This window comes from Apus apus, chromosome 2 (genome assembly GCF_020740795.1).
Source record: "Apus apus isolate bApuApu2 chromosome 2, bApuApu2.pri.cur, whole genome shotgun sequence".
Lineage (NCBI taxonomy): Eukaryota > Metazoa > Chordata > Aves > Apodiformes > Apodidae > Apus > Apus apus.
The window spans coordinates 69,032,443-69,058,065 of NC_067283.1; the positions used below are offsets into that span (position 1 = coordinate 69,032,443).

Sequence of the window (25,623 nt, forward strand, 5' to 3'; positions counted from 1 at the left end):
AGTTTATATCAGATCGTTGTTTTTCTGTGTCACATAGGTTACAAACACCTTACTCAGCATTTTCAATTTTTTAAAGATTCAGTGTCAAGCAGTCACATCCCTTTTACATCCACTCGGCTGTATACTTTTTTGTGTCCAATTTTATATTTGGAACCACAGCAACAGTTTATATTTTAGAAAGATATTTTCGCAGACATCAAATTACAATTATTTTCACCCTAAACAAAGCAGCACTACTTTAGTATTAAATTCTAAGCAGATGTGGGTCAAGCTCTGGTCTTGGGTGCATAGCTTCAGATTTTTTTCTGCTCAGGTAAAGTCAGTCATATGCAGCCAGGAATGAAGCCAGATGTCTAATGAGCAAGGCCACCCAAAAAAGCTTTATAAGTCTGGCCTTTATAGAAAGGTGCTTTTTTAATCCTACCTGTCACATTTTCAGTGTGTTCTCATTATTTTTCCACTTAAATAAAATATTGGAGGATCATACTGTGCATAGCTATTCATTTATCAGCTAGGTTTGATATTGTTTGATATTTGCATGTATTTTTCTGGCTGGTCAACTTCCTCCAGGGCAAGTAGCAGCTGCGGGCTGGGAACCACAGCACAAGCAGGGACAGCCACCTCTGCAGAACTGTAAAGTTGTCAGTCTGTCCACCCATCTTGGGGCACCTGTGATACAGGAGGGTATGGAGACACAAGTCCCTGGCTCCTGTTTCATCTCAGCTTCACTAGGTTAGATCTCAGGAGGATTGTGAGGGAGAGTAAAAGCAAGCAGTCACCTCCTGGTAGAGGTGATGTTACTGCAGGATGAGCTAAGAGCAACTATATTTCTCACACACCCATTGGAGGGACTTTTAAATATCACCGTGATCACTGGACCCTCCCCTGCAACCCAAGCTGACGCTTAGAATAAATCAGTCTCTGACTGACAACACCAAAGATTCAGTTTTTATCCCTATTACTAGTCTGCAACCATGAACTGAGAAGCCCACGGTGTGAGCTGTTTGAAGAGATATTTTGCACTAAAAAAAGAAAGAAAGAAAGAAAAAAGGACGAAAGGGGAAAGAAAAGCAGAGCTGCAGCAGCTTTGCGAGGGAAAGCAGCTCTCCCTGCCACCTCCAGCTGGCTGCCTCTTTCGAGGTTCAGCCATGACAGTCAGACAAAAGCTAGGCGAGAGGCACACCGCTAAACGCCGTGGGTCCCCTTGTGGTAGCTGGTTTGGGTGAAGCTGAGCTGGCGTTACATCAGCTGCCCTGCACGCTGCTCTCCGCTCGGAGCGCAGGGCTGCCCACTCAAATCTGTTCCCAGCCACTCCAGCACACGGTGCAGCCCACGCTGCACTCGCTGCAGCCCACGCTGCGCTTGCCACTGCGAGCTCTGGCAGAGCTATATCTGGCCAGCAGTCGTGGGCTCTGCCCGTCTGCCTCCACCTTCCCCCCCCCCGGGCAGCGATCGCACTCGCCCGTGGGATGACACCGCCGCCAACCCTTTGCTGGGGCAGCATGAGGCTACTGCCGGAATGGAGCCCTTTTTCTTAAAAAAGAGGGCAAAGTCGTGCTGATGAGCAAAGTGTCCTAACAGGGACTGAGCAAGGCACCGTCAGAGGCGCCTCTTCTAAAAGGTACGCGGATGTTTCCCGCAGACAGGCTGATATTCAAGCGCTTTCTAATACTATGTTGGGGGAAAAAAACCCCACAAACATACAAACAACAAACAACCACAAACACCTAAAAAAAGAAAGGTAGTTTGATAAACAACTGTCCCCGCTTCATCCTGCTCCCCGGCTCCCAGCAGCGCTGAGAGTGCTGCTATTTGAGATGGTCAGAAACTGCTGGCTTTTGCTCAGAATCTATAGCTTGACAGGTCCCTTCCTGGGGCAAGGAAGGTGGTAAGGCTGGAGCCAAGCTTGAATTTCAGACAGAACTGGACTGCCCCAACAGTCAAGAACATTTAGAGGAATTTGGCCAAACCCTTTTGGTCTCTATAATTGATGCCTCTGGCTGTTAGATTTTTGTTGTTTTGGGGCCAAAAATCTCATGGAAATGCCTGTTCTTACAAGATTTTTGGCCAGATTGCCAGACAATCTAGTAATTTCTGAAGTGATGGACATAACAAAAGCCAGATATTAAACTCTTAATGATTCTGCATTGGAAACTGTCCTGAAGTTCATCCCAAAGCAGACTGACATTGTGTAATGTCAAAATCATGTTCAACACAAGCTTCTTGAAGTCAGCCCAACCTTTAACCTAAAGCTATAGCTTGTCTGCACTCAGAAATAGAACAGACAAAACTGTAGCACTTATGAATGTATAAATAAAACAATACAGTTGTCAACAAGGCAGACTAGTGAAACAAGAAATTCCTCTTGCTGCAGCCTCCACAACCTGATGCTCCTGAAAAGATGACTTGTCCTTAACACCAAAGAAAGCCACAAGTGGCTGAGCTGCCAAGAGCTAGTAGGTTCAATGTTTATATCCATGTACCTCAACTCACACTCCTTTCATCCTCTTTCTTTTCTATTCTGATAATGCACTGAAGGTGAGACACAAAAGATCTTTTGGGCTATCTAACCTATATCTCCCAGGAAAAGGACAGGGCTCCACATTTTAAGGTCTATTTCAGGCTCTCTGTTGCATTACAAAAGCCGTCAGCACAGCAGCAGAGCCAGGTAAAAATGTTCTGCCTTAGCTCCAGCCCAAACTAAAACCTTCCACTCCTTTGAAAGAGAACATGATACAGCCCGAAGTTCAGCCTTTGCCTCCTTGCTGCCACCAATGTCTTTGGAAGTGAGTAAAAGACAACTCTACTCTGGGCTGCAGCTTCCTGACTGCGTGAATGGAAGGGCAAACTGCCAGGGGACACAGCACCCACTGCCTGTGCTTTACACTGTGCTCAGTACCATGAATCCACTTGCTGAGCTGGCTCTGGGAGCTGGCTGAAAATGAACCTTTTTTTTTTCTTTTAGCTCCTCAGATTATTTTTCAGCCATCTCTGTCCTCTAATCTGGCTCCTCGAACATAGTGGAGATCTATAAATAGGAAGAAAAGGTGAAACAAAAAGGAATAGGGAGAAAGTGCAGAGAAGACAAACCAACATTTTTCAACTGCAGGCCGCAACAGACTGCTAGCATAGTTACCCAACTTTATTCCTGCTTTCTAGTTGAAGAAACAGAGGCTGGGGTTTCATCACAGCTTTACAAGGAAGCAAGTGTAGGTTGCCTCTGCACACATTTGGTAGACCTAAAAAGGCCGTGGCACTCACCAGCACTATTTTTTGAACAGGGCTGTCTGCAAGGAAACTTTTCATCTTGCCCTCCAGTTTCCTTACTTCCAGTTGCACCCATTGGTCTAACACTGCACCAACCCTGTCCTTGCCTCGTGAGATTCAGACATTTGCTGCTCATGGGGACCCAGCCTGACAGCTGTTGTCCTGGTCACTAAGGTCTGAGGATTGTCACAGATGGCTTGTAAAAGAGAGGGACCAACTAGTAGCCCACATGATACAGGGCACTGCAGCACTGCCAGCATGGTGCTATTGCAAAAAGGGGACCCGAGAGCAGGAGGAGCAATGGTCAATAGTCCTTCTCCCTCCAACCAGTCCCCCTTTGGCTCCCGGAGATGCTGCAGATGGCTGGTGAAGGTCAGGGCTCAGCTGGGGGGAATAATTTTGCAGTGGAAGAACCCAGGGGTAAGGCTGTAGGATGGGGTTTTGGTTGATTACTTTGCACCCGGAGAAGCCCATACAAACACCTATAGGTTCCTCTCATGCTTCTCTCCAGCGGGGGTGGCCCTGAGAGGGGTCCCAGGAGAGTGCCAGGCTGCAGGACCTCCCCACACCAAGCCCTGTTCCCGGGCAGGTTTCCACGTAGCCTGGGCCAGCGCCATCCCGGCCACCTAGCCCTGTCACAGCTGTGGCGGGTCCCAAGAGGACAGGGGCGGTGGCCCCCAGCCCGTGACCGACCCCACTGCAGCTCCCCAGGCCCGGCCCACGCTTGACCCCTTTCCTCAACCCACCCAATGCGCTCCCACAATGGGGGTGCTGCCAGCGGCATCGAGCGCAGGCAGCAGGGCCGGGAGAGACCAGCTCCCACCGCTCCCCTCGCTCCCCCCATGCCTCCGCCGGGGGGTGACGTCATGGTGGGGGAGGGGCGGGCAGGGGGAGGGGACCCCCTCACCTCCCTTTCCCCCTCCCCGCTCTGCAGCGCGGGGGCCGGGCCGGCCAGCCCCGACGGGGCGGCCCGGGGGCGGGGAGGGGGTTCCTGCCGTGCTATCCCCACCCCCGGGGGGGCGGCTCCTCCGTCTGCGTGTCTGTCTCTGTGTGTGTGTGTGTGTGTGTGTGTGTGTGTGTATGAGCGTTCCCCCTCGCCCCCGCATTCCTCCAGCCCCGGGGGGACGGTCCCGGCTGCCGCCCCCTTCCCCCCACCCCCGCAGTCACAAGAGGCAGGAGGAGCGCGGGATGGGAGGGGAGAAGAGTTTCTCGACAATTAATGAGGTAGGGGTATACGGGGAAAACGGACAAATGCAGGCCGGGATGCCTATAAATGGCGTTTCTCTTCCAAGGTGCATATTTTATTTAAAAAAAAAAAAAAAAAAAAAAAAAAAGAAGGGGGGAAAAAGCCCCAGTCCGTGTCATCCCCCCACGTCAGGGCCGGTGGTGGGCGTGAGGCTGTACTTCCTCCGCCCCCTCCTAATGGAGCGAACCATTCCCAGCTAGTCGTTCTCTCCCTCTCCCTCTGCCTCCCTCTTTCTCTCCTTCTCCTCTTATCTCCCCCCCTTGTCTGCAAAGTCCTTCGCTGCTCGGAACTTGTTGGCAATGCCTATTTTTCAGCTTTCCCCCACGTTCTCCAAAGTAACTATTTAAAGATCTGCAGCCGCAAATGGTTTTACTAAATGTAGGATGGGACTTAAGTTGAACGGCAGATATATTTCTCTGATCCTTGCTGTACAGATAGGTAAGTGGACTGCCAAATTCGGTATCAAGTTGTGTGCACCAAAGCCCGGCTGATGCATGCAGGAGCGGAATGTCGGAATAAGCTGCGCTGACGGCCGCGCTTCGGGGCGGCGGAGGGACCCCCGCTCCCCGCTCCCTCTGCCTCCCTTCTCGGTGACACCTTCGCGGTTCTTCAGGCTGTCAAGGCTGGGTGTTCCGCAGGAAAGGGAGCCGATTCCTTGTTCCTCTTGAGTCACTATTGTTGTTCGTTTTCCTAAATCAGTGCATGCTCATTCATCCTTCGCTTTTATTTCCCTCCTTCTTCTTCCTCCTCCTCTCCTCCCCTGTTCTCTCCGTCCCCACGAACGACTACATTTGTATTCGGTTTTCGGATATCCCCTGCATTCCTTTCCACCACAATCTGGGGACTCCACCGCTAAGAAATCCTCCCTCCCTCGAGGGACAGAGAAATAAGAACGGGGACAAAACGGCGTGCGAGATTCCTAGCTGGAAAGTTTGGGGTGTTTGTTTTTGGGGTTTTTTTTTGCCGAAAATCAGAGAGACAAGCGAAGGGCTCCCTTTAGGAACTTGGAGGCTTTTCCATTTGCAGAGCAGCCTAAAACACAAACAAAACCCAACGCTAAGTTAAAAAAGGAAAATCTACCCTAATGCGGGGATTAAACAAATAAAAATTGTTTTTAAATCTCCAAGTCCCACCGCCCGACGGTTAATTTTGTACCCCGAGAACATCTGGAAAAAAAAAAAAAAAAAGGAAAAAAAAAAGCGGGTAAAAAAATTCTATATATGTTAAGTTACTTTAAATAGAACAGGTTTCCCTCCATGCCAGTATGTGTTTTTGTGGTTTTGCTGGTTTTGTTTAAAATCTTGGGGTTTTCGCTGGTTCTTTATGTTGGTTTGCTCTCAGGTTCATTTTATTCAACTTTCTTTGCTGATTTTTTTATTATTATTACAGACATTAAGCAATTTCCAAGTTAATGACCACTTTGGTTCGATACAGGCAAATATTAAATAATATATATACTGAATATGTATATTCCCGAGCATGATCCAAAACTGGGTTTGAAGGAACGAGAGATTAATGCGCATCTTTTCTTATCCAAATTGGCAGGTGTGAAGAGACCCTTGAAAATATTTGCCTGCAAAGGAATTTTGCAACAATTAAAAAAAAAAAAAATTAAAAAGAAAGAAAAAAAAAAAAAGCTCTGCAGTGCTATTTAGGGATCCCTTCGCTCGGTCACCCTCCTCTCCAGACCATCTCTGCAGCATTTTCTGGGTACCAAAAGAAAAAAGAAAAAAAAAGGAGGAGGGGGGGAGGTTAGGGGGGAAGAGCTAGAGAAGAGGAAAGGATGGGACAAGAAGGGAGGAAAGGAGACAAAATGCCTAATCGATAAAAGAAAAACGTGAGGAATATTGCGATGAAAAGTTGACCTCTGGAAAACGTGAATATACGGTGCAAACCCCTCCATTCGTATTACCATTCCATTTTACCTGATGCTGAACTCTTCAGAAGGCCATTTTCTGTGCTATCAGAGAAGGAAATGGGAAGGCACAGTTTGGATGTTATCTTTATTTTCACTCTTTGAATTATTTTTTATTTGTTGGTTGCTTTGGAGGAGGAAGATTTTTCTCTCGTTTGGGTGTGTTTGATTCAAGGGAGGATTTTATTCACGGCAATATTTTCAAAAGGTAGCTAGAGTCGCCGGGAATCGCTGTCCCTGGGCTGGCGTGAGCATGAGCATTCATTCGGAAAGTTATCCCCAAATCCTGCTGCACACCGCGGAGGCGGTGGCGGTGCGGTCGCTTTGCGGTTGTGCCCTGGGAGACGACGGCTTTGATGGTCGTGGAGGGCTTTTCTCCTCTCTGCTCCTCCTTCGGTATTCCGGATAACTTGTGTGTGTGTCCCCCGCCCCGCGTCCCTCCTCCCCCCAGATCCCCCGAAATCGGCTTCTGGTTGTCGGTGTGGGTCTGCAAAGGGCCATTTGCCTTTGCCCCATCCCCGGTAGTGGCTCATGTGAAATGGATGTATGGCTCCTTCCCAAAATGTCTATGCAGGGGGGCTTATTTATTTATTTGGGCAGAAAGGCATTGGAGTTGTCCGAAATCGCTGACATTTTGGCAGGTTAAGGGAGCCGAGGGCGCGGGGACCGAGTCTCCGCGGAAGGCACCCAGGGACAGAAGGGATGGACCGGGAGCATCCAAAGGGCAGGCTGGCTCAGAAGTCGAGAAGCGCGTTTCGGGAGGGGGGCAAGATCCGTCATGGATGGATGGCTCCTGCGGTCCTGCTGCATTGCAAATTGCTGCACATCCTCGTCTTTGAAGGACGGGGAGAGGGGGGAAGGTCGGGGCTACGGCAAAGAAGAAGTGAGCTAGTTGAAGGGAAATCCGGCTATCGTTTAACATGGGCAGGACCCTCGTCTGTCCGCTTTTGCTTTATTTGGTATTTTGCTTTTTGTTTGTTTTTAATTCGTGGGATTTGGGAAGGATCAAGTGTACCTTCTGAGGAGGGAGCACACAGGGCCAGGCCGGCCCTAGGAAGGAAGGGATGCTCTGAGCCCCGCTTGTCCCAGATCTGACCCTCTACCACCTTCCCCCCCACCCCCGGCCCGGGGCAGGGCTCCACGTCGGACCCCGTATTTTCAGTGTCCTGTCACGTTTTTGGATAAATTACTGGCAATTTCCCCATCCCTTTCTCCCCTGTATCTGCCGAAGCGGGATGAAAATTGGTTTTATAGGACACTGTTTTACCCTCGGGACGGTCCTCAGTTCTTCTCTGTTTGCCTGGCTTTTTTTCCTGCCGTAGCCAATGTTTGTAGCCTGCTGGGGTTTTGATGTGACGGCTGGTGCTGGTGTGTGTGTAGAGGGGAGTGGCCACCAAGTGATATTAGCGAGGAATCGAACGGCAAGAGTGGGATCTGCGTTGAAACAGTCTCTTTTGGAGTCAGCCATTTATCCTGTCACCGGTACCCGGCAAGGAAACTCACACACACCCACACCGCCACCACAACCATGCCCCGGGGAGGCGAATCGGGAGGGGAGGGGACTCCCCACCCCAACACACACTCCCTCTGCCTGTGTGGGCGGACAGGGGCACCCCGGAAAGGGAGGGGTGGCAGCCCCCTCCCACCCCCGCTGCTAGCAGCGATACCCCAGCTGATCTGCCAGGGGTCGAGCCCTAGCCCAGGGACACCACCGGCCTCTCCTACCCCCGCCACCGGCAGCAGAGGGGTTAGAGATCAGCGCACCCCTCCCTCTCCGTCCCGGGTACCCCAGCCCGGAATATGGCTGCGGCGCGGGTGCTGCGGGAGTGTGCGCGGTGCGGGGGCACCGGCCGGGGCCTGGGTCCTCCAGGCCGCGTCCTGCAGCGACATGGTCCCCTCGTCCCGTCCCGTCTCCCCGCGGGGCCTGGCCTGGCAGACGCGGGCACCCGGGAGAAGCCATCTCCCTCACGCCGTAATTCCTTTTCTTCCCCCTTTTGCGTGCGGTTGTTGGTGGGTTTGTTGCTGCTGTATTTCACCGAGTGCCGTTTCCCGGTGCAATCCCGAGGCAGCAGGTCTGAGGGGGTGGGATCCATCCCAGCCCCTTCCCGCCCTCTGCCCCCAGCCCAGGCAGCCAGCGGCATGCGTAGCGTTGGGGAACCCTTCTTTTCGTCTCTATATTTCAGGTCCTCCCAGGGATTTAAAAAAACAAACAAACAACAAAAAAACAAAACAAACAACAAAACAAAACAAACTGTTTTTCACCGATGCGCCTTGCGTAGTATTTGCCAAGAGACCCTGGCAATAAGGAGCCGCGTGTGTGTGCGTGCCTGTGCGCCTGTGCGTGTGCGGAGAAACGCGCCTGCTGCTTCCAGGCGGAATTTTCTAACAAAGAAAGAAGTCTGGGGAGAAGAAGCAGGCAGCGCATCTTCACCCAGCCTCTTCTCCTCCTCACCTCCCCCCAACCAAAAAAAAAAAAAAAAAAAAAAGGCAAAAAATGCTGAAATCAACGCCGTTAACCCACGGGCACTGAAAACCCCGGTGCTAAAAAAAAGGGAAGGGAGGAAAGCCCCTGAAGCATGTGCCCCTGAGTGCCCGATGGCGACCCTGGCTCGGTCCCACCGCCCTCCTCCCGCCCCAAATCACCGCTCCCCGGCGGGGCGCGCCTTTAGCAAGGGGAAGGGGGTGGGGAGAGGGGAGGGGGCGGCGGAGCGGGGGGCCGGGCGGGCGGGGAGCCGGCGGAGCTGACCTGTGCCCCTGCCCCCCCCAGCGTACCTGGTGCAGGCGGTGAGAGCGGCGGGGCGGTGCGATGCGGTCTTTAGGGGCTTCTCGAACTGTTTGCTGCGGCTGGGCGATAACATGGCCAACTACCCGCAGGACCTGGACGACAAGAGAAATCTCCAAACGATCTGCGCGTAGGTCTTTCCTCTCTCCTTCGGGGCCGAGGGGTTAGGGGGGAGAAGGGGACTATGGGGCCCACGCAGGGCTGGGCAAGTGGGAGCGAGGTTGGATGGTGGCGGTGGGAAGGGAAGCAAGAGAAATAACCCAGGGTTTCGATGCTTCGGGGCTGGATTCTCTGCTCCAGGGTCCCTCCAAGCGCACTGCCATGGGAAAAGGCCGGGCCTGGGGAACAGTGAAGTCTGCAGAGAGTTTTTACGATGTGTTTTCAGTTTTTCCATCCGCGAATCTGGGTGGTGGCTTGTTTTTTGTTTTGTTCGGTTTGTGGGGTTTTGTTTGGTTGGTTGGTTTTGGTTTGTGTTGGGTTTGGTTGTTTTGGGTTTGTTTTTTTCCTCCTTAGCTCCTTGCTTGTATTCTTTTCCTTTCTCCCCCTTGGCACTGAGGTATTGACATTAGCTGCACGGGGTTCGTTATCTATTTCCTTAATGCGGCCCTTGGTCACACGCACACTGACAAGTTTTGGGGTCCCCCCGGGGGCTCAAGGCAGAGGCAGGCCGGGGGGAGACAGCTCACCCCGCCCGGAGGCAGCCGGAGCTGAGGAGGCGGTTCCTCGGAAAGCAAACTATGATTAAAAAGAAACTACCCCAGACACGATATTAACTACTCAGCTGCAGAAGGCTGAAGGCAGAGGGTCCTACCAAGAGGAGGGAAACCTGGAGTGGCTGCCATACGTGGCTGCCATGATTCCATACGTCTGGGAAAAATAACAATAATTTTTTAAAATTAAAAATAAATCCGGCTGCACGGGATAATATCTCGTCTCCCTTTGCTGTTTTCAGGCACAAACTTCCCGCACCGAAAACAAACAAACAAACAAAAAAACCCCAACAAACCAAACCAACAAACACAAAAAAACCCCCACAACCTCCCCCAAAAAAACAAACCAAAACCAAACCAAGCAAAACCAAAACAAAACAAAACGAAACAAACCCCACAACCCCAAAGCAAACAGCCAACCCAAAACAAACAAACCCAAACCAACCAAAACCCAAAATAGATAAAGTTATATTTAGAAACGAGATAAGGTCTTTAGACATAAATAACTCCGAGAAAATTCGAAAACGAGATTGGAAACAGAGGAGAGGAGAGGAGAGGAGAGGAGAGGAGAGGAGAGGAGAGGAGAGGAGAGGAGAGGAGAGGAGAGGAGAGGAGAGCAGAGCAAAGAGAAGAGAAGAGAAGAGAAGAGAAGAGAAGAGAAGAGAAGAGAAGAGAAGAGAAGAGAAGAGAAGAGAAGAGAAGAGAAGAGAAGAGAAGAGAAGAGAAGAGAAGAGAAGAGAAGAGAAGAGAAGAGAAGAGAAGAGAAGAGAAGAGAAGAGAAGAGAAGAGAAGATAACTCTGCAGCTCTCCTCTCGTCCCACCTAGAGATTTCTGAGCCAAGCACCTACTAAGGCTTCCACCTGTAAATGTTGCCCTGCTGTTTACCTTGTGTCCTGAATGAGGAATAAATACCCAGGGGCAGCAGCGTCCTCCTAAGATGTCTCTTGACCTTGGAGTGCCAGACCAGAGGTGATGCTGACCTGTAAAAAGCAAGACTCTTTTCCCGACCACCTCCCACCACCCAATTGCCTTCGCCGTGTGCCGGGATGTGTATTGAAAGAAGATGGAGAAAGATTTAATTTTCCTTTGGGAGATACAATTATAGCAGAAATATTGCAGGAGAGGCACACTCTCAGACTCTGGCTTCTCAGTATCTCATTATTTATTACAAATGTAGCAAACATTGGGAGCCTACAACCAGCTTAGAGTGCTCATAAATTACAGGCTGTAGGACTACTTTAAAAAAATAAAAATAAAATCAGGATTCAATTTTTCAGGCGCCTGCCTGGAGGCACGGGGAAATTCGAAGCAGGAGACAGATTCGGGGTGATTTTCAATAATCCAGACGCAGAGAGGAAAAGTAGTCCCATGCCCCTCAGGTGGGGGCATTGGGACAGGTCCTGTCCCGGCGGCAAACCCCGGTCCAGTCCCCGTGAAGAAAGGATTTTTATTATTTTTTTTTTTAATGAAAAACTTGTGAGGACAGCTGGAAATTATCCTGGGGAAAGAACACATAAAGCCCTGGTTATGGATGAGGAGTGCCTCCCGCCTCTTCCCGCGCCGCGGTCCGGGGCGTCCAGGAGGTGAAGATACTCCTCCCCTTCTCCACATTCTCCTCCTCCCCTTCTCCTCCCTTTCTGCCCCTGCAGTCAGGGCCCGTTCCCGCACTGGGGGGACTCCTTATGAGGATTTCTAACGCCGCACTGGGAACCCCCAGCATACCGCCTGCCGCCTGGGAAAAACGAGGCCTTTCCCACTCCCATCTGCCCCCTCCCACCGGTGACGAAAACCCTTTGAGAAGAGCCCGTGGGCTCCTAGGTTGGCGTCTGCCAGCTGAGGGGTCCATGCCTCCCCCCTATAGGACAACACCCCCTCCCGTAGAGACCCAGCAAAACAATTTTTTCAACTATCCCGCCCCGCCGGGGCTGGTGTCGAAGGCAGGGTTGGGGAAGGGGGACCCCCAAAACTGCAGGCAGCGGCAGCCCCCCCCGGGGACCTTGCAGAGGAGCCGGTGCCCATCGCACAGCTGGGGTGGGTTTGGGGCACGCCGGGGAAGACAAGGGGGCGAGAAAGTGGTGTCTAGGGAAGGGGAAGGCGGGTTTTAGGGCGGGGGAGTCCGTGGCTCCTCCCCGCCGGGCGCCAGCCCCTCTTTAAGGCATGCCCCCTCTTAGCTCCTCCGTCGAGGGCGACGGGCCTGAGAGGGCTGCCCCCCCTCAATCTCCCGGGAAGATGGGTGCTTGCCTGTTTTGATTCCGCCTGCTCTCCCTCCTTGCAGGTACTGGGATGATTTCCACGCCTGCACCCTCACAGCGCTCACCGATTGCCAGGAAGGAGCGACAGACCTCTGGGAGAAACTGAGACGGGAATCCAAAAACCTCGATTTCCAAGGCAGCTTATTTGAACTGTGCGGAGGCGGCAGCGGCGCGGCACAGTCCCTCCTCTCGCCGGCCTTGCCCCTGCTCCTGGCAGCTCTGTGGGCTGCCCTAGTGACCTGGCTGCCTTTCTAGGGGGGCGAGCACACTCACACCCACACCCTCTCCATGTGCTGGATCTATAGAGGAAGTGTCCATCCGTTGCTTTGGGGACGTTGTGCTTTTCTGTGGTTGATGATGATGGTGGTGGTGGCTGATGATGGTGAAACACCCATGTAGGACTGTGGAAGCGTTTTCCCTTTATTTTTTTGTGTTTTATTTGCCAAATGTTACCAAACAGGCAGCGGCGCGCAGCCCAAATCGGACCTCAGCTTTACTATCGCTTCGAATCAAAAATAGGAAAAAAAAATAATAAATAGAAGTAGAAACTCGAGCCCTCGTTGTGCAAAAGCAATCTCAGGAACGGCTTTGGGCCACCTAATGCTAAGGTTGTAATCGGCCGGGATACCTCCCGGCGGGCCACGGGCTCCTCTAAATGTGACAGTGTGCGAGGCGAGAACAAAATCGCAGACAAAAAAAAGGCACTGGCGATGAATCCAAGGTAGATGTCCACGTGTGAAGCATATGGTGAATAATTCACAGTCTCTCATCTTTCCTCCACAGTCGCTTGTTGTTTGGTCATTCCACTGAATAAAAAAAAAAATAAATTAAGAAATAAAATAACAAAAAAAAAGGGGGCATTTTTCCTCGAAGGGAAAGAGAGCAAGCGAGCGAGAGAGAGAGAGTGGGAAAGGAACAGTTAAGGAATGAAGGAGAGAAGGGAAGAGCGAAAGAAAGGGATGTGGCTACATGCCCGGCGGAGTGAAGGAATGCTGCTAACAGATCTCTGAGAGTTTACCTTTATTTGCTGTTCGAAGGCATCTTTCTGAATTCACTGCCTTTAATTTCTTCCTCCTCTTTGTTTTAGATGTTACACATACCAGTAAAATATCTGAATATCCAATCGTAGAGATCACAAAAAGGGGGCTTAAATGTAAACCTAACGGAAAACAAAACGAAACAACAGCAAAATTATTTTGAAAAAAAAAAAAAAAGCCTTGATTTTAAAAGAGAATAAAAATGTAATTTAAACAGAAGTTTATTATAAAGTCAATCCAGCAAAAAAATAACAAAAAAAGATTTGCTACAAAGTATAGACAGAAGTATAAAATAAAACTTATTGTTTGAAATGAGGCTGTCGTCCTTTTTATAAAATATTCCTAGGGTATCTTGAAAAGGAGAGGGTTTTTAAGGCAAGGAAAGTTAAATCCAGAACCAATCCTTTGATGAACATTTCGGTTCAAACAAGGATAGATCGTCTGAAGTGGTTAGTCTCAGCCTCCCTACACACACACCTCTTTTTTTTTTTTCTTTCTTTGTTCATTTTTTCCCCCCAACTATTTCTCAAAAATACGCTAAAAATCCTCCCACCCTCCTTCTCCTCCCGAAACTCCGAAACCGCAGCACCCCCGTTTCCCAGCTGCCCGGAGCCGGCCGAGGAGCCCCGGTGCGGAGGCGGGGGCGGGCGCTGGGCGCGGAGCTGCGCGGAGCTGCGCGGAGCACCGGCGGAGGGAGGGCAGCAACCACCATTAAGGAGGAGGCTGCGAAGCCGGAGCCGGGGCGCAGAAAAGCCCTTTCATAATTAATAAGGCAGCTCAGCAGAAGGAGCAAGGGGAAGGGCGGGGGGGTATTGATTTCGTAGCAGAAGCTGCTCTAACCTCGGCTATTTATAGGCGCCTGATGCCTTTATAAAGAAATACACATCGAAGACTAAACACGTCCTTTTTTTTTACTTATAAGGCGATCGGGGGTGGGTGGCTGAGTGGGTGATGGGGAGGTAAGGGCCGCGAATTGGTTTGAGGTGATTTATTCCGGTAGGGAGCCGTTGCCAGTGCAGCAGCTCTCCTTTGCCAATGTGTATGGTGTCAGGGTCTCTCCTATCCCTGCTCCCCTTCCTTCCCAAGGTCCGCAATGTAATGTGTAAGCAATAGCAAATGTAACAGTTCATAAATCAAACAGTGGGTAGCAAGCCAATCTGCATTTCCCAAACGGATTGAATCCCAGCAACGAATGCGCTCAGGAACTGGAGCCAGGCGCCTTTAGCACTGGAAGCAATGTTGATTTTTTAATGATAAAATACATTATGCGTGTGTTGGGGGGCGGGGGTGCTTTTGCAGAGCTCAGCCTCGCTTCAGCAGAGACAGGTCTGCTTGCATTTCGGTTTCCTTTGCCCTCCCTCTAGACTCTTATCCCCACCACCACCAAGAAAAAGGAAAACCCTGGAGAGCAGAGCTTTGTTTAAATGGTTTGGGTTGTTTTGCCTCCCCACAGAGGATCTAGACCTAAATTGATTTTTCTGTGCACATCTCTATATTCATGAGGTCAGGAGATGCTTTTATGATTTCCGGTAGCGCGAAATACAAGCTGCTGAGGAGAGAGGGGAGAGACAGCCCTTCTTGGGGTCTGAGGGGCTCTGCAGCCTGCTGTCTCCACCGGCTGGGCCCGGGGACTTGTCGCCGGCGGCAAGAAGACCGCTTCCCCCCCGGGTGACCGTGCGGCGGTCCCGCCCGTGGCCGGAATCCCCCCCTCGGCTCCGGGATGCAGCCGGGCGTGCTCCCGCCGCGGCCCCCGTCTTCCCGGCTGCTAGTCGGTGCCCGTCCGTCGGAGGACGGTGGGAGAGAAACGGACCAGTTTTCCCTTACCCCTCGGAAGAAAAAGCTGAAACTCCCTAATAAGGGGGCGATTTCAAGCTCATTAGTGGACTCGAGTTACCTTCGCCTGACGTTGAGTTACTAATGGATAATCTCTCCGTAATTAGCACATCCCCCAGTTAGCTCTTCGTTGAAGTTAATGATAAAACTGTGTCAAACCGGGGGAAAAACAACTGAGCGGGTGGGGAAGGGTCTGGTAGCCGTGCCCCTTCCCATCCCTCCTGCAGCCCCTAGGACACCTCCGGGGCAGTCTCTCATTTCGGGCTCCTAACTGTCGGACTCCCACTCCCGGTACAGAGCATCCTGTGAGAGACGGGGCGCAGGTAACTATTTGCTGCTCAAAAACCTGCATTGCACTCCCGGGATTTCCCGCACAGGAGGCAGGAAGGATAGCAAACCTAGGTCCGTCCGGCTCAACTCCCCAGGGGCAACCGGCAAGCGAGGCTTTTCCCGCCGGCACCTCTGTATTTTTTTTCGGGGAAAACGAGCAACCAACAAACTCCCTCCCTTCCTTCATCCTGTTAATTCTATGAGAGCTCTTCAGTGTGCAAGGCATGGGTTGTTCCCCTTTCTGCCCCTTTCAGAGGCTATTTTTAAACCCTGAGTGCAATGATCGATGCATTTCTTATTCTATCTATCTATCTATCTATCTATCTATCTATCTATCTATCTATCTATCTATCTATCTATCTATCTATCTATTTTTACCCAGGCATGATTACTCTTGTCTTGCCTTGTCTTGTGGCCAAGGAAACATGCGCTGTTCCCCACGTCCCAGAAAAGGACCGAGTGTACTCGATTTGCCTCCCGCCGCCTTGCACCTGTAGGGTCTGTAAGGGCTGGCAGGAGAGGGCTGAGGGGGGAGGCTGGGGATTGCTTGCCGGGCTGCTTTAGCCAAAAGCTGGAGGGGTTCAAACACCTAATCACCTCTTAACTCCTGGGCAAACGTTAGCTGGTGAATTGGGGAGCGGGAACAAATTGCGACAGAAAAGTGCTTAACGTGAGCTGTAACCACAGTAAAATTTTCACCTACTTAAACAAAAAATGCACATATAGGGGAGGAAAAAAACCCCAACAAACAACAACAAAAAAAATCAAACAGATCAACAAAGGAAAAAACCCTCAGCTGAAACAAAAAGCAAGCCAGTGCCTTTCTAGCTGGCTGGATAATCGGGGAGGGCTGCAGCCATTGCGCCTGTGCCTGCCCTAATTCCTGTCCCCAGCTCCGACTGAGCAACCGCAGCCCCTCAGTCCCCGGAGAACGGCAGAGAACTGGCTCCCGCCTTTCCCGTCCGTGCTGGATGAACCCCTGCTTGGCGATCGCCTGCTCTCTGCCAGCCTTCACCTTTTAGCAGCCTGGCTCATCTCTGGAGGGAGGCCTGAGCTTTGCTGCACTCCTGGGCTGCCCTCCCAGGCGGCGAGACAGTGCCAGGGCTCGGCTTGGGGTGGTGGAGGTCGATTTATTTTTGTTTTAAAGGGGAAAAAATAAAATTAAACCTCCCTCTCCCGTTTGCTCCTTTCCAAAGGCTGCAACGGGGAGATGGAGGGGGCCTGTGCTGGGAGCAAAAGCTTGAGCCAGGGTGCACAAAACTGAGGAAAAGCTGTCTGAATGGTAGAGAGGGTAAACAAGCTAGTCCTTACAGAGCGGGCAGGGAGGGACTGTGTAAAAAATAAGGTGCAGCACCCATTTTTCACAGGACTTCCCAGCGGCTGTGTGTATGCCTGAGAAGAAGCAGCAAGATGCTGTCAGTATTTGGCTGGTTTGCACAGTCTGGAGACAAATGTATCAGTGACTCTCCCAGCCCCCTTCATTTCCAGAGCTGTTTCAATCTGCGCAGTTGCTTCCCTGCCCAGTGAAATCCAGCAGGCTCTATGAAAGGCTGACAACCCAAGGAGACAGAGGCCAGTTCAGCCTTCCTGTTCATCAGGGCTGATTCATTAATAATTAGTGCCATTAGGTGCACTTCAGAAGTGCCTGAGGGCCCCAATTAAAGAAAAGCGAACTTGTTAAATTCAGAGAGCCAGATTCTCTCTCTGTTACTCCTGCCTGATGAAGACGTGGTGCCTCCAGGGTGGGACGCAGGAAAAGCCCTGGCTTTCTAGGTATGCAGCCTTTCTGCCTTCCCACTGCCTCCTCCTCCAGCTTTTTTCTGTCCTTCATCTTAGCTGCAGATTCTACTTACCGGCTGCTGCAGAGCAAGGCCGGTGCAGAAAGTGGCTAGCAGGAGGTGGCAAATCAGGTTGTTTTTCAGAGCCACTCCAGTCTTCAGCACAGGGCAAAGGAGTGGGTTTGGTGTGGGTTTGGTTTGTTGGTTGGTTGGTTGCTTGTTTTTGTGTGTGTGTGTGTTTTTTGTTAGTTTGTGGGTTTTTGTTTTGTTTTTCTGTTTGTTTTGGTTTGGATTTTTTGTGGGTTTTGTTTTGTGAGGTTTTTTGTTTGGTTTTTTTGTAAGTTAGGTTGGTTTGGTTTATTGTTTTTTTCGAGGGGGGGGAGGGAGATGGGCAGGCAAAATGATGGAGACTGCAGAAGATTCTGTTATAAAATCAGGTGCAATTTTAGCCATATAAAAGGACTGCTTTAAACCTACGGCCAGCTGATGATCAGTGGTGCTGTTGGCATGTACACTTCCAGCTGGCTGCTGTCTCTACTGAAGGACAGTTTCAACCCAAGACCCATTGCAGTGGTGGTACAGTAAGGGGCTTTCATGTGCTTTGGGCCAAGGACCTTCTATTGCTCAGTTCTACCAGTGAGAAGACAAGCTGGAGGTGAGTGGGAGAGAGACACAGCCCAGTCACTGGTAAGTTATTGGCTGTTCCTTTCTCCCCAGATCCCCACAATGGGTCTGTGTTAGAAAATCTAACTCAAAGCCCCATAGTCCTGAGCTACAGGTTTGCTAAAGGATAGACACACTGTGCCAGTGGAGGCTTTGCTGTTCAGGAGATACTGCAGAAATAGGTTTAAATTATTGAAATTATCAGATACCCAGCTTGTGACCTCTGCCCCAGATTTTTAGGCTTTTATCATTTGTTCTGGTTTGTTTGTTTTTCTCCTAAGCTGATATGAAGGAGAGATGGAAACAGCCTGCTGAAGGTCAAGGTGACACTGACCATCAGTTCACCCAAGTGCTAGAATTCACCAGCAGAAAGCCATGTCCACAGGTGCTGGAAGTTTCCTCAGCAAGAGAAACAGCATGGTTGGAGGGGACACATGGCTAGTCCTGACCTTTACACAGCCCTTCTCTGGGAAAAAGTATCCCCTGAAGTCAATATGCACTCTGCCTAGGTAAGGATTTTGGATGCTCAGTTTTGCCTCTGGCAGGGATGGTCTCAAAATATGAGCTCCAGGTACCTGCCACCAAAATATGAAGTGCTTGTACGTGCATCGTACCTCACACCTCCAGGTTTCTTGCCTATGATATCAATTTGTTAAGGACTGTGAAAAACTTGATAAATCTCTCAAATATCAAAGATTAAATCAACAGGGCACCTTTTTTTTGCTGTGAAGTAGCAGACTCATGAGTGGATGGGCAGTGCATCCTTTACTACTACTTTAATACTACTAATTTTATAAAACTTTGGAAACTACTAAATATTCAAAGTGATGCTCCCTAATGCAGGGAACAAAAAAATGAAACCAAACTAAAACACAACAACAAAGAAACAAACCAGCCAACCAAACTGGAAAAAATAAATAAGGAAGAAAGAAAACATATGAAAAAGTATCAGCACTGATATTGATAGGAATTGTTTTAATCAGATTTATCCCTGGTTAAACCATCTATTTTCCTGCAGACATGATCAATTTACTTTAGGACCAGCTAGGTACATGGCCTAATTCTGCCAAATGCACTTCTTTGAGTCAAATCATGTGTCTAATATAGTATCTCTCTTTGTCAGAACTTCTAATAGTAGTATGAGAAGTTTTGCAGTAAATTGATAGTTTGGTATTTAAGCTCATTTTAATGCATTTTAATTTGACTGGTTAGTGAAAGAGGTTTTATCTGTCCCTGTGCTCCTATGGGGCACTTTCAGTTTTCCAGTCCTCTGACCCAAGCTGCCTCTGCAAAGGAGTAATTCCTGTAAAGCCACTGTCCCATTTAATTTCCTGTATTCCCAGAAATCCCTACATTTGTTGTCAGATGAAAAATCCAGAACATATCTTGCTAGCATGGTCACATTAGTTTTGTAAAGCCCCACTTAAGGATCAAATATGTCAGAAAATTATTTTAAGCTTTGATTTTTATTGAAGCTTAATAGGCACCCTTGTCCCTTTTATTAGACCTGTGATGCAAGACTTTTTTTTGTTCTGTTGCCAAGACATTTCATTTGATTTCCCTCACCCTTACGTCTGATGTCTATTATATGGGAGTAGCACTTTGGAGATCCTTGGTGGGTGAAAAATGCTACACGAGGAGGCAGGCAGTATTAATTGGAATTATCTTATTTTATCTTCTAGCTTTCATTAGAAGAAAAACATCTGGATTGAAATTACAACAACAAATAGTAGGCAAATGATGTTTCCCTGCGGCTTCATAGATCTGCTGTGGAACAGAAAACATTCAGCCCTGGGCGTGCAAGAGTTGTTGTTCATGTCTCCCTCTGAAGAAGCCTCATTTTAAAGAATGTTGTAGCATACCTACCTGATGCAGCTGCTGTGCTGCAGGCCTTTCAGGCTGTGAATTTCAGCCTGTGCCCTTGGCTAGGCTGTTTGGGACAAGTTGCAATACCTGTCCTTCTTGCAGAGATCCCAGTCAATCTTCAGCCATGTCACTTACTGCAGGCGAGCTCCCGGCGAGCTCCCTGTTTTGCTCTGTATCAAAGGTTCACTTCATTCCCTTCCATGCCTTTTCTTTAGGTGTCAGTGATTTGCACTCTCTCCACCTAAATCAGAGATCTGGCACATGAAGACTTAGAAGGCTTAGGAGAAGAAGAAAACATCAATATTTCACTGAACACACTAAGCTGCACAACTCCCCAGTCTCCATTTTAATGTCAGCTGTAGTTGGTTGTTTGGTTTGTTGTTTTGTTATGGTTTTTTTTCTGTAAGCTGAGTGATCTCATCTTCTCTGTGAATCCCACCTGTGTGAATAGCTTTGTTTTCTCCATTGCTCTTGTTAACAAGGAACTGTGAGGAGTTTGTTCAGACTCACTAGTCAGGCAGTCCTGAGGTAGCTGACTTTCTAGGGAAAGCCACAGAAGAAAAAAACAGGAACCAGCCTACGCACAAGGCACAGCTTTTGCTGGTCTTTAGTTCATGCTCCGACTCATGCTCATGTTAAACAAATGGCCATTAGCAACTGTAATATAGACAAATGTAAGAAAACCCAAGCCAGACGCTTAGTCATGGAGCTGAGCTTAGAAGTGATGGCCCATTATAAGGCATCTTCACTGACACAGGGGAGTTGTGTCAGCTCATGGTGATTTAGAATTTCCTCCCCTCACTTTAATCTGTGATCTGAAGGTTCCTATTTCATCCTTTGTGTGAACTGGATGATGCAAATGTGGGTACCATAGTTACAGAGAAGTTGAGTAGGGTTCCGCATGAGTACTGGCATGAGAAGGAGCAGCAATTAGCAGTAAATTCTCTCTGCTGGCCTGTCATTTCTGAGCTCTCCCTCTGCTGCTCTGTATCTGGAAGTCTTGTGCTCTAGAAGAAGGGAAGAAGAACACTTCTTTCATGTTCATATTAACCAAGTCAGCTTGTGAGCTGCTGAATCCATGACATTGTATCTCCCATGATGTTCAGTGGTAATGACTGTCTGCTATGTGGATGCTCTGGTGTCCAGAAAAACAAAAATGCAGTGGATGCACTCCCAGGGTTCTTCTCTTCTGCTTGCCTATTTCCACAGCACTTCCATGCAACTCAAACCTTTGAGACTTCCAACCCCTCTGAAGTTTGATCAAACTCAGCTCACAGGCTCATAAAATTATTTGGGAACAACTGACTGGCACTGAGTGTGATCTCATACACTTCCTTTCCTTGGGAAACTAGGCTACCAACCTAGCAACAGGGGAAAAAATGCCATCCTACTAGCAAAAAAAAAAGGACCTAAACATTGGGAAAAGAGAAGGAAGGAGGGAGAGAAAAGTGAAGCTGTTTTGAAATGCAAAAAATCATTGCTTTGTGGCTGCAGAGCTCTCACACTAAAAGGGCCAGCCTTGAGGAGGCACACTGGAGAAAATATTCTCAAGGACATGGGAAGCTCTCTTGTGAAAATTAGTAGGGGAGAGAAGTCACATGGATTAATCTTATCACCAGGCACCCTAAATGGATATTTATATATGGTAAGGATTGTCTGTGGTGGTACCAGTTTCTCTCTACTGACTGGAAGAAGACAGAAACACAACTGAAGTGCAACCTTTGTGCCTGTAGTGTCTGAAGTGAGGTGGGTCCTATCTCAAAGGGAACAATCCTCCTACAGCTCTCTCCTTCAGACCAAAGTTTTCCATGGTGCTGCTGTAGATTTGTTACTCCATGTACTACATCTGTATTTCAGAAAAGCTACTGTGTGTCTTAATAGCTGCTGAAGAATGCACCTTTTAACTGGGTATTTATAAGCACTTATCCGTGCACTAAAACCTGTGCTGTCCTTGTGTCTGATGGAATAAAATCCTTTAAGTGAGCTTTAATGATTCCAGTACTCCTTCTTTACCTGTAATCCTCTTTTTATTTGATGTCACACAATGGCTGACAAAAATATTATAGTGCATGCTTATACAAATTAATATTTAATTTCAGTAATTATAATGTCAGTAATAGTATTTTTGCACCCGATGCAACTACTGACACCCAGTTCTTGAGCTCTGCTTTGTTCTTTCTAGATTTAGGTATCCCTTACTCTGTAATCTTCTCCACCTATCACAGATCGTACACACAATTAAACTTCAAAATAAGAATTCAGACCTTCCCATCAATTGCTCTGTGCCAAATGCACGGGGTAGTTTGAAACCCTGGGTGACCCCAGAGTGCAGGATATGCTCAAAAAAACCTCACTCCTTATTACTACATCATTTTAATGAGGTTTAAAGGGGATGGTGTTATCCAAATGCTGCACAGTGCTTAAATGCTTGTAGTCACCTGTTGCTAACGACCTTCCATTTGCAACTTTTAGAGGGTTTTTTTTGCTTGTAGCCTTTCACTTAACATGCCTTGGGACTGCTGTGCCAGCCCTGTGGTCCAGTATCTCAATGTTCTTCTCCTTATGGCCTTGCACTGATGCATGTGTTATGTTGTATTCCCTGTGAAAGGACTTGCTTCCTGTGCCTCAGCCATCCTTCTGTCCTCTTCTCTACCTTCTCACTGCATTACTGTGTTATATTTTGAGTTATAATTTGTAGTCTGCACTGAAATTCCCACAACTTGTCCACGTGGTGCCTTCTAGACCGATGGCTCCATACTAGAACCCATATGACAGATAATGAGTAAAAAATAGCCATTTTAATATATGTTAATATTACTACTAATTAGAGATGTGTACACGGCTTAGCAGCCAATTACCGTGCAACATTTGTACCTAATTAAACATAATCCAGCCAGTGTCAGTGTTGTCATCAGACAAAGATCACTGTAAGGCAACTTGAGCAGGCTTTAATGGAGGGTATAATTATACCAGGGGAAAATTGTAGGGAGTGGTTGTTGATATGACTGTGATCTGCTGTTGCACTGGAGTGCTCACCCAGGAGGGAATGTTCACCTGAGGACTCCCAACTGCATCTCTTCTTGGCTGGCCACTGGGTACAATTTTCCTTTTAACTTTGAACTTGATGTGTGCCATCAGCTACAAAATCAATGAATAAAGCATGTGCTTTGTGCCTGCCTCAGCTTGCCTTGACTTTATTTGTGTTTCTTTGCCTTAAATCTCACAGTAAAAAATCATTTGGGCAATGAAATTCCTGCCATGTCCCAGAAGATTTTGAGGTCAGTGACCCTCCTTCTTAAAGATACCCAAGATTCACTGGCCTCTGGGTTATAGTCCACACAGAAGCTTGGTTTAGTTCCATTTCATTAATAGAAAGCCTTTTGTTGACAGCACATATTTACTATTATTGCCAAGTGTCAATATTATTGCCATCTATTATTTCATTTTAGGAGAGACTTTTATTATTCTAGCTTGAAAACTGTTCCCAACAGTCTTAAATTAAACCAACATAAATTTAATTTAACCCGAAGGGAATAGTTACTGTGCTCTCTCTGCTGCTAGCAATGCGTGGTGCAGCACAGTTTCATGTCCTATGACAGAGCCACAGCTGCATCCAGTCTGGAGTGTCCACATGGCAATGAGCCCTGCCTGTACCCAGTTTTGTTTTAGCTTATCTGCAAAAACAAACCCTTCGACCAAGTGACCAAATTCACTGCTTGGTAGAAAGTGTACTAGTGTAATTTGCACTGAATCTTCTGGAGAACTCTACCTTAACAAGGTGAGTAATTCAGAAGAGGACCTACAGCCCTTAAAACAAGCTCATCTGAGCAAAAAAATGTTGGCCTCCTTACATCAAGACACTCAAAAGAACATCCCAAGCAGTGTCTCCGCAGCAAGAATCCCTGCAGCCATCAGAAACTATGGCTTATGACTAGTGACTTAAATACCATCAACAAGGGTGATTTCATACCTTCTCAGCTTCTGTCAGTGCTACACTTTCTTCCCTGTCCAAGATGTCTTCTCCTAAGCCCAACCTGAATTTTCCAGCTTTAGAGGTGAATATGAACAGGTTGGCTGAACACCTATGGGGAGTGACATGGACCGGACAAGGATGTTCAGATCTCTTATGGGCCTCTCTAACTCTCTTTCATGGCTTTCTAGATAAATGAACAGCTGCAGGAAATACTTGTTCCTTTAAAAGTTTTTGCACTTCACAGAACATGTTCTTATGATTAAATAAGAAATATTATTTCGTCATCAGTCATTATCACCACTGAATTTATGAAAATGTTTTCTAACCCATATAAAACCAGGAGGAGTCAATTTTCTGAAGTTGTTCTTGCACTGGGCAGTCAGCATATTTTACTTTGGGATCAGAGAGATGGAAGAAGTCCCAGGACATGAAGCTGTGCTGGACACTGCACACAGCCTGCTAAATAGGTAAAACAATCAGCATTGAAACAGTTAGCAGTACTGTCATTTAAACTTGTCATCGTTATGCTTCAGAGTTAACCCAACCTTAGAGACAGCTACGCAGGGAGAGGAGGGCTATAAGGAAGCCAGTTACTGATTATGCTGACATGCTGACTAAAGGCTGTCTAAACCTACTGTTCCTTGGGGCACCTTACGTTATTTGGAGACAACAAGTGAAAACAAGTTTCTGGTCTTCCGCCCAGCATCGTCAGGCTAAGGACCAACCAGGAGAAGCAGGGAGCTGGCATGGTCAGAGAAGTGCAATGTGGGTGCCTCCTCCAGAGACATGCCAGCTGCTGACTGCTGCTGGCTTACAGTAGAAGACAGAGCAGCAGAGATACCCATCCAGCTGGGCTGTCTGCCCTATGCCAGAACTGACTGTGAAGCATTTCTCTGCTGATAAGTGTTGAGAGTTTCCCTTTGCTTAAGCAATATTAGTAAATATTCCAATTTCTCATGTGCCAAGAGGGGCACTGGAAAAAAGCTGCTGTGGTATCACTTTAGGTACCAACCATAAAAACACAAGCTCTCTCACCCTTTGGCTCCCTTCTTGACTTGTGGCATCCGTTCTCTATAAGGTCAGAGAAACATCTCTAATCCAAGAGGACAGGTGGTTGGTCCCTACAAGCTCCTGTCTTGGGCAGAAAGACAGCCTTTTCAGTCAGATCCACCATGTTGTCAACTGGCCACCTTTCTCTCCTATGGCTTTTTTGCAGCACAGCTTTCCCCAGCAGCTTTATAAACTGTTCACTCACCAACCATAAACATGGTCAGCCAAGACTTCCAAATGTCATTCCCTATCTTAGGGCTAGTATGCTCTGGTACAATGCTCTGGAGACCTGATGGACTCCCAGCAAATGGAGTAGATTACAAGGCAGTGGAATTTTAGCTTTTTTATACTGTGACAGACAAATTTGTGTGTCTTGAATTACTTACAGAGCTGTTTCAGAAGATAAAGGTGTAGGAGGAAACACAGTCAAGAGGAAAAGGCTCACTCTGAATATTCCCATTCAGTGCACCAGAAAGCCACTTGGTGACATGCAGAGGTTTGCCACAGTTTTCTGTATAAACAACACTTGGCTTTTTAGCATGTGGGCTCAGCACCTTGCTTGGAGGAGATGGGGTCAAAACTGACCTGCATGCACTTTGCATTTGGCACTGAAAAAATAAAATCCTTCTGTCTGTGGAGCCCCAAGAAGGAACTTTAAGTTATACTTAAAGGTCAGACAGCAGCTTTGGCAACTTCGTTTTAGCTCTTTTCCTCTGACACATTCCTAAAATGGGCTTAGTCTCTGGATGCACCTGTTAAGAAGTATAGTGTGAATAAAATCTTTTATGATCATAAAAGTAGAGTTCCAAGCCACATTATATCTTTGCAGAAGCCTAGCTCTGGAAGACAAATTTAGAGCAAAAAAGTGCACTGACTGCAGCTGAGAGTACTGCATTTGGTAATGGAGGTGAACATGTGGAA

General features: G+C 48.2%; 1 protein-coding gene and 1 long non-coding RNA gene across 2 annotated transcripts; both read left to right on the plus strand.

Annotated features, from left to right (window-relative positions):
* The first annotated feature begins 4,662 nt into the window (after window positions 1-4,662).
* NRN1 (neuritin 1) lies at window positions 4,663-13,521 on the plus strand. Its single transcript, XM_051611747.1, has 3 exons — window positions 4,663-4,951; window positions 9,196-9,340; window positions 12,196-13,521. The coding sequence occupies exons 1-3, from the start codon at window positions 4,897-4,899 to the stop codon at window positions 12,425-12,427; spliced, it is 432 nt and encodes a 143-aa protein (XP_051467707.1). The 5' UTR covers window positions 4,663-4,896; the 3' UTR covers window positions 12,428-13,521.
* Window positions 13,522-17,387: 3,866 nt separating this feature from the next.
* LOC127381437 (uncharacterized) lies at window positions 17,388-21,662 on the plus strand. The gene is made up of 2 exons (XR_007888721.1): window positions 17,388-18,322; window positions 19,496-21,662. It is a non-coding gene; the product is annotated as an uncharacterized LOC127381437 (long non-coding RNA).
* The last annotated feature ends 3,961 nt before the right edge of the window (window positions 21,663-25,623 follow it).

Excerpts from the sequence above, each read along its gene's own strand:
- NRN1 (XM_051611747.1), top strand. The coding sequence starts at position 4,897 with ATGGGACTTAAGTTGAACGGCAGATATATTTCTCTGATCCTTGCTGTA. Across the intron at positions 4,952-9,195 it reads GATCCTTGCTGTACAGATAG|CGTACCTGGTGCAGGCGGTG; the intron begins GTAAGTGGACTG and ends TGCCCCCCCCAG. Across the intron at positions 9,341-12,195 it reads AATCTCCAAACGATCTGCGC|GTACTGGGATGATTTCCACG; the intron begins GTAGGTCTTTCC and ends CCCTCCTTGCAG.